This window comes from Nomascus leucogenys, chromosome 20, assembly GCF_006542625.1.
Source record: "Nomascus leucogenys isolate Asia chromosome 20, Asia_NLE_v1, whole genome shotgun sequence".
Lineage (NCBI taxonomy): Eukaryota > Metazoa > Chordata > Mammalia > Primates > Hylobatidae > Nomascus > Nomascus leucogenys.
Genome location: NC_044400.1, coordinates 44,179,756 through 44,192,675, shown reverse-complemented (window position 1 = coordinate 44,192,675; position 12,920 = coordinate 44,179,756). Strand labels below are relative to the sequence as shown.

Below are 12,920 nucleotides of genomic sequence, written 5' to 3'. Positions count from 1 at the left end.
CACTCCCACCCCCCACCCCACCCAGTATGCTTAAATGGTCATGGGTCTGTGCACACATGCTCATTGGTTCAAAGTGGAACAACTAGTTTCTCAAAGAACCAATCAGCTCTTCAGGTGGCTGTTCCTCTGATGGCCACTCATATCACTGTGCCTGTTAAGAGATGGCTTTGTCCCTCAGTGATTAATATTATGACCACAATTCATGATGTCTAGTTCTATGGCTTTTTCCCCTCCAGACTATTTTCCTCACTGCATGGAGGAAGCCTACCATCCAATTCCCATCTTTCCAACAAGGACGAGGGATCCAGCCCTTGGTGCTATCAAGCTTACCCCTTTCTATGACCTCCCTTAAAAACAACAAAAGCAGCCGTGAGAATAAAAGGAAATATAGAGAAATTCGAAGGGCATCAAAAAAGCCCCTCTTCACTCCTTTAGATTTAGTGATGTTAAAATTTCCATCTGGGAACAGAGACAAAATAAACTAAACAGGACATTAGAAGGAACACTGAAAGAGAACATTTAGAACAAGGTGAGAAAAGGAAGGAAAAAAAAAACTCCACATGAATGAAGGACAGCAAGGAAACTGCCAGGGTAGAAGTGACCAAAGAAAGAACAGCAAGTGACTGGTGCAGAAAAAAAGAAGCAATACAGGAAAAATATAGCCGGCTAAAACTATGGATGAAAATGGAAATGAGACGGGGGTAAATTTATAGTGTATAACAGGAAGTAAAATATGGAAAGACTGTCAGCAAAAGCTGGAAGGAGAAAGCAAGAGGAGATCAAAGAGGCAGATAAAGAGGGGAAAACCTCAATGCAAGTGATGGAACTGAGGCTACGCAAAAGAGTAAAAGCAAAACACAGAAAATGGGAAAACGACCCAAATTGCTGGCAAACAACATAAAAATACAGGATGATAAAGCAGAGCCTAGAAATAAACATACGCCTGAACAAGAAGTAGTTTAGGAGAAAATAAGATCCCAAGCCGGAAAGAAAGAAAATGAACCTCTCCTTAAGAAGGGGGGAAAAAAGAAAAAAAGTAAGGAGGAAAATCAAATGAGCCAACTGCCTAACAAAGAATATAAAAGCACAATGGAGTATTGGAGCAAGAGGAACTGAAAAAAAATATACCCCACAAACAATAAGGAAGTCCACCTAAGAACCCCACTGAAAGCAATCAAACATCTTCAAATCAGTGAGAGATGCGACAGATCAAGTCTTCACTATAACCTGTAATTAGGTTTTCTTTTCCAAAACCAATCCTTCATGTGTCAAAATATTGACAAACAACAGAATTATTAGAGGAGGCATCTATAACTCACTTAGACACAACACTCTTCTATTTTCCACAGGGGAAAAAAAAAGTGTCTCAGATTCACTGACATGCAGGATTTGGGGGGCTTCAAAGTGCCATAAAAGGCCTTGGCAGGAACTTTTAGCTCTGAGTGGATAAACGTGGCTGCACCCACTGGGAGCTGGTGGAGAGGTCCCTTGGGCGCAGGCCTCAGGCTGTGGCCTCGCAACCAGCCCATCTCGCTCCCTGCAGGCAGGCAGTGGGCTGCTTTGCCCCGGCAGCGCCCGCAGACTCGGGATAAAGGAGAGGAGTCGCGGACCCCAGCGTGGGTGTTCCCACGAGGCGTTTCTGTAGGGCTCGGGCCAAGATGCTCGGGAGGGGCAGGACCCCGCGGCGCGGCAGTGTCTCACGGACGGGGACGAGGGGGTGGCGGGGACGACGCCCTGGGCGGTGGGAGCAGAGTGCCTGCGGCTCCCGGGGCAGGGAGGAGGGCTGGGATGGTTCCCCGCGCCCGAAATCGACGGCGTGGCGGACGCGGAGGAGCCCGGAGTCTCACAACCACGGGGTGGGAGGAGAAAGGGACAGAGCGAGACAGAGCGCGCCCGAGAAACACAGGCGCACAGAAAAAGAAGGAAAAACGCAGCTGAGAGCCAGCTAGCATGGACTGCGACAGCGTGAGAGTGCATCACAGAGGTGGCGAAGAAAGCACCAGAAGGCAAAGGAGAAGTGACGAGGAGAAACAAATGGAGGAAGAAGGGCAAAGGGAAAAAGCAGATGGAAAAAGTGAAGCAGTACGAGGGCGTCCCAGCGGGGCGGCCCGAGAAGCTCCAGCTTCTCCCCGAGCGGCCGCGGCTATCCCCCTGGGGCGTCTGGCCCCACTCAGGCCCACGCCCCAGCGATCCCGGCCGCCGACCGCCACACCCGTGCTTCCCGGCGCGAGATCCAAGCCGCGGAGCCACCTGTTAGGCGCGCGCCGTCGGAAGCCCATGCTTGGCGGCGCTGGAGAATCCTCTCTAAGTTTCCGGGCGCGCAGGGAGGACCCAGGGTGCGCCCGACGCCCCCACTCGGCCCAGCACCGGAGAGTGTCGACGGCCCCCCGCCTCTCCTTCCCGGGTCCCCTCCCGCTGCCCCCGGCCGTGGCGGGAAGGAAAGTTGTGCCGAGAGTTGGTACCTGCGCTGAGCTCCAGGCTGGCGCTGTCGCTACCCGTGCCGCCGGTGCCGGCGGCCGCCGCCGCGCCTGGGCCATACCTGACGACGGCGGCGAACGAGGACGACGAGGAGGCGGCGGGGGACGCGGGCGGCGGCTGCGCCGGAGTCCTCAGGTGGCCCTGGGATGTAGCGGGCGTGCAGGACGGCGACGACGACGAAGCGGCGGCGGCGGCCCGGCCGGGCCCAGGGGGGTAGGAGCTCTGCGCCTGGAACTGCTGCGGCGGCGGCTCGCTGCTGCTGATGGAGACGGCGGCGTGCGGCGCGAAGGGCGGCGGGGGCGGCGGGGGCGGCGGGGGCGCCCGCACGTGCGGCAGCTCCACCAGGGTGGGTCGCTCGTAGCGCTTGGCCAGCGCCGGTCTCTTGCTGGGGAACGTCTTGAGGACGCTGTAGGGGCTGCGCTGCTTGTAGATTTTGGGGACGCTGGGCCCCTCCTCTGCCGGCTGCATCTCTTCCTCCATCCGGCGCCTCGGGGCCGGTCCCCCGGAGCACGTCCCCTCCCCGCCGGGCGCCGGGGTCCGAGGGTGCCTCCGCCGCCTGCCCGCCGGCTCTGCCCTGGTGCGCGCGTGTGGGAGGGTGTGTGTCTGTGCCGTGGCCGCCGCCGCCGCCGCCTGTCGCTGAGGCTGGCATCGCCGAGCCCCCGCGCGGGGGGCTGCCGCCCGAGCTGCTGATTGACAGGCCGCCTCGCCAATGCCTGGAGGGAGAAAGGAGGTAAAGAGCAAGTGTTTAGGGTAATATCTGCTAATGATAATGGGGGCGGGGCGGGGCCTGGCGCCGCAGCCGCCCGCGGGGTCTGCCCGCCGGCTCCGCGCCTCCGACGGGGAGTGGGGGGAAGGGGGAAAGCGAGGACCTGGAGGGCGCCCGGAACTGGTGAAGAAGGTGGGGATCCGGGATCTGGCTAACGGGCGAGACTTTAGAGACCCAGCTGTGGACTCGAGGCTTCTGCGGCTGCGGGCGGGGTCCGGCTTCCGAAACGAGCTCCTGGCGCCCCCTGCATGACCCCAAACTCTCGGGGTTGCACGGAGGAGGGGCTAGTCGTTGGGGCGGGGTCGTCAGAGTACGAGTGTGTTGCCGCAAGTTCTACCAATCGGGAATTGCTCTCCGATCCTTCTGAAAAGAACCTCTTAAAGATCTTGGCCCAGGTGGTCGCGCGGTGTTTACGGGGCTCTGGGGTCCTGCCTTCCCCGAGCCTCGCGGCCTCTGAGCTCATGCGGAACATAAAAGCGCGCAGGGCGTAGAACTTTTTCACGTTTTCATTTGTTTCCCGTAGGGAACGTGCATGACACCATCATTTCCCCCCCATTATAAAGATGAGAAAACCGAGGCTCTGAGAGGTTGAAAGGAATTGCCCAAAGTCAGACACCCGGGAGTGTGTGGCTGTGTTGCACTGATGCATCCGGGTTATTTGAATTCAACTCCTCACTTCTCATAGCCAGTAGACTCTGTCCAATTGAGTGAGGAAATGACCTGACACCTCCCTTTGAGGTGGTGATTACTTTAAACGGTGTCGTTTTAATATATGTATATGTACTTGCAAGACCAGGGTAACCCGAGAACTCACTCCTTGCATTGTCTTACTCACTGCAACTGGCGCCATCCGGCGAGGGTCTGGAGGGTGCCCAATTTCAGTAGCCGTTTGAATGAGAGATCTCAGTGGTTGGGAGGAAGATCCTCCATTGGGTGCAGATGTCCTGGTCTCTCCCAGCCACTTTTTGGGGCAGAGGGTCCATTACTCCTATCTCACATCACCCCTCCTCTAGGCCAACCAGCATACCCTGCCCCAGGGTTGCTTTTCAGCCTTCCTTTTTCGTTCTCCAGGTCAGAGTTCTGGGTGCTCCTTGATGTAGGACCCTCATCTCTGCACTCTGAAGTTTGTTTCCTTTTCAGAGCCTTCCTTTTATTCTTAGGAAGGTGACCCATTTTCTTCTGGGGGTTCACATCTTTTCGCCTCTCTTTCCCTGATCTCCTTCCCTTTGGAAGCTTTTTCTCTCTCCCTTGCTTGTTCAGCTTCTGTATTTATTCCCCCCTAGATTGTCTCCCTCTCTCCTGCAGCTTCCTCAGATGGTGCTGTGTTGCCCCCCCCCATCCATTTATTAGAGATGAAATAAATAATGCCATAAATAAAAGTATTTGGGAGTCCAGGAACTGTCAGGGCTGATTAGGGCATAGAGGACATTTTCTTTCTCATTATGCAAAAGCATTTCATGGGGAAATAAAAGAGGTTTCATTGTAACTCATGCATGTCATATTTCAAGGAATTCAAGATATTAATCATATTTAACATTATTTGCAATGTTTCTCCCTGGCTTCTGAAAACTACTAAATGAGGACACGTGGATCACTAGGAAAAGGAGACATGCATGAGAGGGACAGTTAAGAAATAATGAAATGCTGGTGAAAGACAGAGAAAGAGAATGAGATGCCAGGGAGATGTTTCTTAGGCACGTAAGTGAGAAATGGGAGAGCTACTTCTGAGACGTGAGACAGCTGAAATTGAACTATATACTGGAGGAAATAAATGATAACAAACCTCCCCACACTTTCCTTTCTATAAAGCAGTTCTGAATTTTGCATTGAAATGTTTTCCTCCCACTTTACTCCCAGATAATTTGCCAATAAGTCCTGGCTTTTGAGAAGAAATTGGGGTGGTGGCAGTGTGGGGGGTTTAGAAGGGAGAAATCTTTTAGTTCTTCTGAAGAAGTAATTTCCTGTACCTGGGGGCTTTCTCTTCTATGTAGTTTTAAATGTATATCCTCCTCACCACTTAAACACCTTAAGAGACTGGGAACAATACTTCTGTTGTATATTTTCTATTGAAAAGGACCTGCTGTCCTTTACATCAAAAAGTGATCATTTGTATAAAACTGAAATAATCAAATTAGTCATTTAGCTTTTTAAAAGTGGGGGGAGGGGAAGGTGTCCAGAGGAAAAATGTTTAAAAGTTTTAAATGATCAGCTTTCAGATTTTCATGTGGGCAGTCACCTATGTCTGCGTCCTGGGTTCATAGAAAAATGAAGTACTTAAGAATCACTCTTTAAAAAATAAAATGAGCATTTACTCTAAGTGTGGAGTTGAAGGCAATTTTAAAATTATAACTGACCACTAATCCCTGCCTGAGATTGTATTTAACTGAGTATTGTACATAGATGTAATGTATTTAAGTGTTCATAAAATTACTGGTAGCACTCTGTGAGCATCTTGCTCTAAACTGTGGCCTAAATTATCAGATAGTGACTTTGCTGATATCTTCCCTTGGGAGTCTCATAGGAGCTGATAGAATAGTAATTACACCCATGCTTTAAATCTTCTTAGATATTTACTCTTATCTCAAAAAAAAAAAAAAGAGAGAGAGAGTGAACTTTTAAAAGCCAAGTGGCTATTTATGGACAGGGTGATTTTTTGATTGGCAGCATGTCAATTCCTTGAGACATCCAGTATAGCTTTTAAATAATAACTCAGCCATGGGAAATGCTTTTTATTGCACCAATTTCGATGATATTTAATGAGCTTCTGATTGACTGTTTGATCTCCCAATGTTTTGTGCTACTTTTAATTCATTTCGTATAATAGAAAAAAAAGTAATTGGAATAAAATTTTGTGACAAGATAATGACCTTCCACTTTGAAATTAAATGTCTGATTAGCTTCAACATTTTAATGCCAAGATGATATTGCAGCAGGAACAGGAGTATGCATACTATCATTTGGTACAAAATGACTGAGGAATACTCCTTTGCTTTTCCCATTGCATAGCAAAAAAGGTGTGGTGGCCATGTAATCGTAGGTACATAGGACTAGAAGGGACCTATACAGTCTTTTATTCTTGTGACTGAGCCTCTGCCCATAGTTTTCGATGGCCCTGTCAAGTGGTTGTGCAAACCATGATTAAATGCCTCCACTGATGGGGATCTTGCTACCTTCAGGGACCCTATTCCCCCAGGTATTTATTCCACAAATATTTATTGAGTGTCCGCCATGTGCTAGGTACCTTTCTAAGCACTGGGGGATATAATGCTAGCCCAGATCACAAGGTCCTACTATTATGGGGGGAGCAGGTAAACAAATAAACTAGTAACTAACTGAAAAATATTATTTCAAATAGAAATAACTATGATGAGGGACAGGTGCAGTGGTTCATGCTGGTAATCTGAGCACTTTGGGAGGCTGAATGGGGAGGATCACTTGAGCCCAGCAGTTTGAGACCAGCCTGAACAACATAGTGAGATCCCATCTCTACAAAAAAATAATAATAACTGAGCATGGTGTTGTGCATCTGTGGTTCTAGCTGCTTGGGAGGCTAAGGCAGGAGGATCACTTGAGCCCAGGAGTCCAAGGCTGTAGTGAACTGTGATTGTGCCATTGTACTCCAACCTGGAGGACAGAGCCAGGCCCATCTCTAAACAAACAAACTATGATGAAAAACCAGGGTGGGAGACTGGGCACGGTGGCTCATGCCCGTAATCTCAGCACTTTGGAAGGCCGAGGTGGGAGAATTGCTTGCATCCAGGAGTTTGAGACCAGCCTGGGCAGCATAGTGACACCCTATCTCTACAGAAAATAAAAAATTAGCCAGGTATGGTGGCTAATAGCACCTGTAGTCTCAGCTCCTCAGGAGGCTGAGGCCGAAAGATCACTTGAGCCTAGGAGGTTGAGGCTGCAGTGAGCCAAGATCGTGCCACTGCACTCAGCCTGGGCAACAGAGTGAGACTCTTTCTCAAAAAAAAAAAAAACTAGGGTGAGGCTGTTACTTTTGATAGAGTGTGACTGGGAGGATTTCTCTGAGGTGGAACAATAGAGCTGAGAGTTCACTCATGAGAAAAAGCCACCCATGAGAAGAGCAGTCCAGGCTAAGGGACAGTAGGTGCAAGAGCCATAGATGGGAACAAGCTTGATGTTCTCGGGGAGCTGAAAGAGGGGAAGCCATGGGAATTGCCCTGGCAAGGGGCAGAGCAAGGAGGAGAGGAGAGAGGCGGGCTGGGCCCAGGCTCTGCAGGGCCTTGTACATCATGGGACGCTTGGGGGATTTATTCTAAAGGCAGTGGGAAGTCTTGGAGGTAGTTACACAGAGGTAATGACATGACCAGATTTATGTTCTTAAAAAATGATGTTTTCAGAAAAGGTAAAATCATGACTCTCCTACAGACATAAAAATGAACACATGTTAAAGATTGTATTAAACATAATTATTCAAGGCCCTTACAGTGTTCAAAGGGAAGCGCAGATTGGTATGGAATAAAGGAATGTTGAATTGAATGTGTAAATGGTTTTTCCATGGGGGCGTGCAGGTGGAGAAAAGGGAACCTATACCAGATGGGACAGTTTGCATGTCTGTCAGTTACCTAAACTTGCAGAGTTTAGAACTTGTAAAAATAGTTCAGACAATGAAAGAGTAGAATCAGATAACTGAGAAGGGTGTGTTGCTCGTAGGCAGTGCATAGTTTTCCATTGAAACACAATTTATTTTCTACAGTGCTTTCTTTAAAACAAGTTTTTATTTTGAAGTAAGTACAGATTCACAGAAGTTGCAGAAAGGTCCCAGGTACCCTTCACCCGTATCCTCCGATGGGTACATCTTATGTCATTAGAGTTATGTGAATGGAATCATGCAATATGTGATCCTTTGAAATTTTTCACTTAATTGAATGCCCTTGAGATCCACCTGTGTTGTTGTGTGCATCAGTAGTTTGTTCCTTTTAATTACTGAGTAGATTCCACGGTATGGATGTACCACAGGCTCTTTAACCATTCATCTATTGGAAGACATTTTGGTTGTTTTCAGTGTTGAACTGTTAACAACTATTGCTGCTCTGAACAAAGACAGGTTTTTATGTGGACATGAGTTTTATTTTTGGGGGAATAAATGTCTGGGAGTGGATTGCTGGGTCATTTCATAGTATTTTAAAAGATTCATTCTGCTTTATGGACAATGAACTTTAGAGGATCAGATTGGCAGCAGGGAGACGATTTATTTTCAAAACAGCGGCTGAGTGATCCTTTTAAAATATAATCATGTGGGCCGGGCATGGTGGCTCACACCTGTAATCCCAGCACTTTGGGAGGCCAAGGGAGGCAGATCACGAAGTCAGGAGTTCAAGACCAGCCTGGCCAATATGGTCAAACCGCATCTCTACTAAAAATACAAAAATTAGCCGGGTGTGGTGGCACCCACCTGTGGTCCCAGCTGCTCGGCAGGCTGAGGCAGAAGAATCGCAGAAGAATCACTGGAACCCGGCAGACAGAGCTTGCAGTGAGCCGAGATCATGCCACTGCACTCCAGCCTGGGTGACAGAGCGAGATTCCCTCTCAAAAAAAAAAATATATATATATACACACACACACACATATGGTATGGTGGGGGGGTCCTTGCTCCCAGAGCTCCCAAGATGGTGGTGGGCCGCTTCCAAAATGGCAGTGGGCTGTTTCCAAGATGGTGGCAAGCCTTGTGTTCTCTGACCTGGGGTTCTTGGCCTCAGGGACTCCAAAGAATGGAATCTTGGGCCATGTGGTGAGTGTTATAGCTCTCTCAGAAGCCGTGGGTCACGGAAGAGAACTGTGGACCCCAGTGACTAGTGTGCAGCTCGATTAGGACGAACCTGGACACTTAGCCATGCAGGAACAATGGCAAGCCTTTAGCCCGATCGGGAGTGGCAGTGGGCGCCTCGCTGGATCAGGAGCACAGCAGACATCCTGCCAGATCCAGAGGGATGGAAGTCAGCGGCAGGTCTGCGATGGCAGCAAACAGCAGTGGTGGACGGCGAGCGAAAGCTTAGCTTGAGCTGTAACAAACATGGACCAGAAGAGAGTGCAGTTGCAAGATTTAATAGAGTGAAAACAGAGCTCCCATACAAAGGGAGGGGACCCAAAGAGGGTAGCCGTTGCCAGCTCGAATGCCTGGGTTTATATCCTGATCATTGTCTCTCCAGCTGTGCTCTCAGGCAATAGATGATTGGCTATTTCTTTACCTCCTGTTTTTGCCTAATAAGAATTTTAGTGAGCTCTCTTTACTATCTGATTGGTCGGGTGTGAGCTAAGTTGCAAGCCCCGTTTTTAAAGGTGGAAGTGGTCACCTTCCCAGCTAGGCTTAGGGATTCTTAGTCGGCCTAGGAAATCCAGCTAGTCCTGTCTCTCACTCCTTCCCTCCTTCACGCCTCTCCAGCCCTGCTGGTCTTGAACAGGCTAAAAATGTCCTGTCTCATGCAGGATTCTTGCTGTCACTACTCCTTCTGCTTGAAATACTATTTCCCCAGATACCTGTATAGCTCTCGCCCTTATCTCCTTTGGGTCTTTGCTCTTGTATCCCTTTCTCAGTGAGGCTTGCACTCATCACCTATTTACAGCTGACTTACCTGCCCCTCCCTGCCCGCCCCCATATCCTTTCCTGTCTGGCACCTATCACCATCTATCATGCTGTATATTTACTTGTTTATTATTTGCTTCCATTGACTAGAATGCAAACTCCCTCAGGGCAGAGATTTTATCTGTTTTGTTCTCTACAGAGTCCACAGCATCTAAAATAATGCTTAGCACATAAAAGAGGCTCAATAAATATTTGCTGACTGAGTGACATGATGAAGCCCTGGCAGCAGTCTAAATGAGAGCCAAGACTGCTTGGACCAGTGTAGCGGCAGTGACGATGGAAGGAAGTGGGCAGATCCGGAATGCATTTAAGAAGCAACCTGTTCTGCTTTATATAGCTCTCAACAGTGGAAATTTTTTCCTTGTGTTGAACACAAATTTACGTCTTTGCTTCTCAGAACTGTTGGCCCTTGCGGCTATTCAGAGGAAGCTTAATCCCCTCCATCCTCGCTTTGGAATGAAATCTACAACAGTTTTATCTTTCCTTCTGGGTTGGGAAATCTCTAACTGCATTTTTCCTCTGCTCTCAAACCACAGCACTCATCAACATAGAAGACTTCTGTGACCAAACGTGGGGGGTTTTCTCCACCACCAAGCACCAGACACCAGCTGGTGCCACTTCAGTTCTGACACCATCTACCTGGAGATAGCATCAGATCACACAGGATGAAGGCTCAGTCCCCAAGACTGCCCCCTCCACAGACACCAGTTGCAAGTCCAGGCCTCCGGAACTTCAGACCTGCTGGCTTCACGTTGGGGTTGCTATGACCCCCTCTTTGGGTTCAATTAATTTGCTGGAGCAGCTCACAGAACTCAGGGGAACAGTTACTTACCTTTGCCAGTTTACTATAAAGGATATTCCAAAAGGTATAGATGAGGAAACGTGTAGGGTGAGATACGAAGGAAGAGGCTTAGGGCTTCCATGCCCTGCCTGGGCACACCACCCTCCAGGAACCTCCACGTGCTCAGCTATCCAGAAGACTTTGGAACCCAGTTCCTTCTGGGTTTTTATAGAAGCTTCATGATGTCAGAATTCCTTCTCCCAGTGTATAGAGTGGGTATTAAGACCCACAGTCCTGCTTCTCAGAATAGGAGATTTGAAGAAAAAAAAAAAAAAAGACCCACAGTCAGAAAGGTGGGGGGAAGATTAAAGTTGAGCCTTGGGGCAGGTGAGAGGAGGGCAGGGCAGAGTTTGCGTTTCCTGAGGCCTGCCCCTGAGGCCTAACATACTCAACATTGTAACAAAAGATTGTAACAAGGGCTATGAGAGTTATGAGCCAGGAACAGTGGATGAAAACCAATATATATATCATAACACTACACCTTTCTATGATGGTTTCTAAGACGTTTTTGGAATCCTTTTAAAGAGTAGAAGAGGACAGACATTTTTGATCTAATTACTATTTTTTTTTTCACTGATAGAATCCTAGAATCATTAGAACTCTTAGTAGCAAGTGACAGAAATCCACTCAAATGGACTTAAGCAAACGTGTTTATAGCTTGAATAATGCAGAGATATATCTGCAGGCATGGGTGCTCACATGGCGTTATTAGTAGTCTACCCCTGTCCATTCTTGCCTCCAGTTTTCTTTGTGTCGATTCATTCTCTGGCACGTCTTTCCTTTACAGTGTCTGTCTGGCCACCAGCAGTTGTCAACTGTGTGCAAGAGATTATCTCTTTCCCATCAGCTCCAGAATTGACTATTGGCTAATTGGGTCTTGATAATGGATTAGTTTATTTGTCCATTGACCCTTCCAATATTATGATGTTGTGGCTATTTCCCTTCAGAGAACTGAAGAAATTTCCCCAAAGTCACCAAGCAAATCATTGAAGAAGTTAGCCCAATATTCTTCTTTATCAGTGTAGCAAATATACCTTGTCAAGTTTCGTAAATTTAACCTTTTATTCTCTATTCTTCACTTTCTTCCAACTCCTAAAGAAACATTCCTCCCAAAGAGCTGAAAGCACCATGGACATAAGTATGAGCTTAAGATATTTTATTTTATTTTTTATTTCATTATTATTATTATTATTATTATTATTGGAGGCAGGGTCTCACTCTGTCACCCAGGCTGGAGTGCAGTGGTGCAAGCCTGGCTCACTGAAGCCTTGACCTCCTGGGCTCAGGCAGTCCTCCTGCTTCAGCCTTACATATAGCTGGGATGACAGGTTTGAGCCACCATGCTCAGCTTTTTTGTTTGTTTGTTTGTTGTTTTTGGAGAGATAGGGTCTCACTTCATTGCCCAGCATGGTCTTGAACTCCTGGGCTCAAGTGATCTTCCTGCTTTGACCTCCCAAAGTGCTGGAATTACAGGCATGAGCCACTGCACCCAGCCACTTGAGATATTTAAGAGAATAAAATTGGATACTAAAGCCAGGAAGAAAAAAGGAGAAAAGAGTTAGGAAGAGAAAGTTGAGAAGATACGATAACAGCAAGTCAAACTGTTGGGGATTTAATTCCTAAGAAGAGTTTGCAGTCTTTTCCAGCAAGATCCATTTCCATCCTGGCCACTCTTAACTTTCTCTGGGTACTGTGCTACAACAGGAAATGATCGGTTCATAATAGTAATTGGTGTTTAAGTCAAGGTTTTATTCCATACCATCACAGGAGGGCCACTTCCATAGAGAAGCTTCTGAAATGAGCCACTGAAATATAATCTTAAATAGTGGCAACTTGAGGCTTTGTAACATCACACATTATACACTTTATTAGAATTTCTTTAAACTAATGCATGCCACTTGCCCCCAGCCAAGAAAGCAACTGGATTTGTCTGGTGTTCTGGTTGCCTGGAGTATTTCATGGTTTACTAACAAAGCTTCTGTAAGCACTAGTTTTTGGAAACCAATAGAAATATGATTTCACTTCTAAAATTGTGATAAGCGTCTAACTGACTTATATAAGAAATGTCCAGGCAGCTGGACTTTTTGGATCTCTTTTCTAGGCTAGGAAAGAACAAGGACTTTTATTTTTTTTAACCTCTACTTTGGTCTCCAAAAAGTAGCTGGTAACAGACTTTATATATTGCATGAAGACCAACAGTGATCCTTTAACTTATTGTTTTCAGG

The 12,920-nt window shown here is 47.6% G+C and overlaps 1 protein-coding gene across 1 annotated transcript in view; it reads right to left on the bottom strand.

Annotated features, from left to right (window-relative positions):
- The window catches only part of BEND4 (BEN domain containing 4), a 34,621-nt gene extending 31,663 nt beyond the window's left edge, over nt 1-2,958 (bottom strand). Inside the window, exon 1 of the mRNA XM_030801196.1 lies at nt 2,463-2,958. Within this exon, the coding sequence (XP_030657056.1) occupies nt 2,463-2,958 (496 nt within the window). The remainder of the gene's footprint in view (nt 1-2,462) is intronic.
- Nucleotides 2,959-12,920: the final 9,962 nt, after the last annotated feature.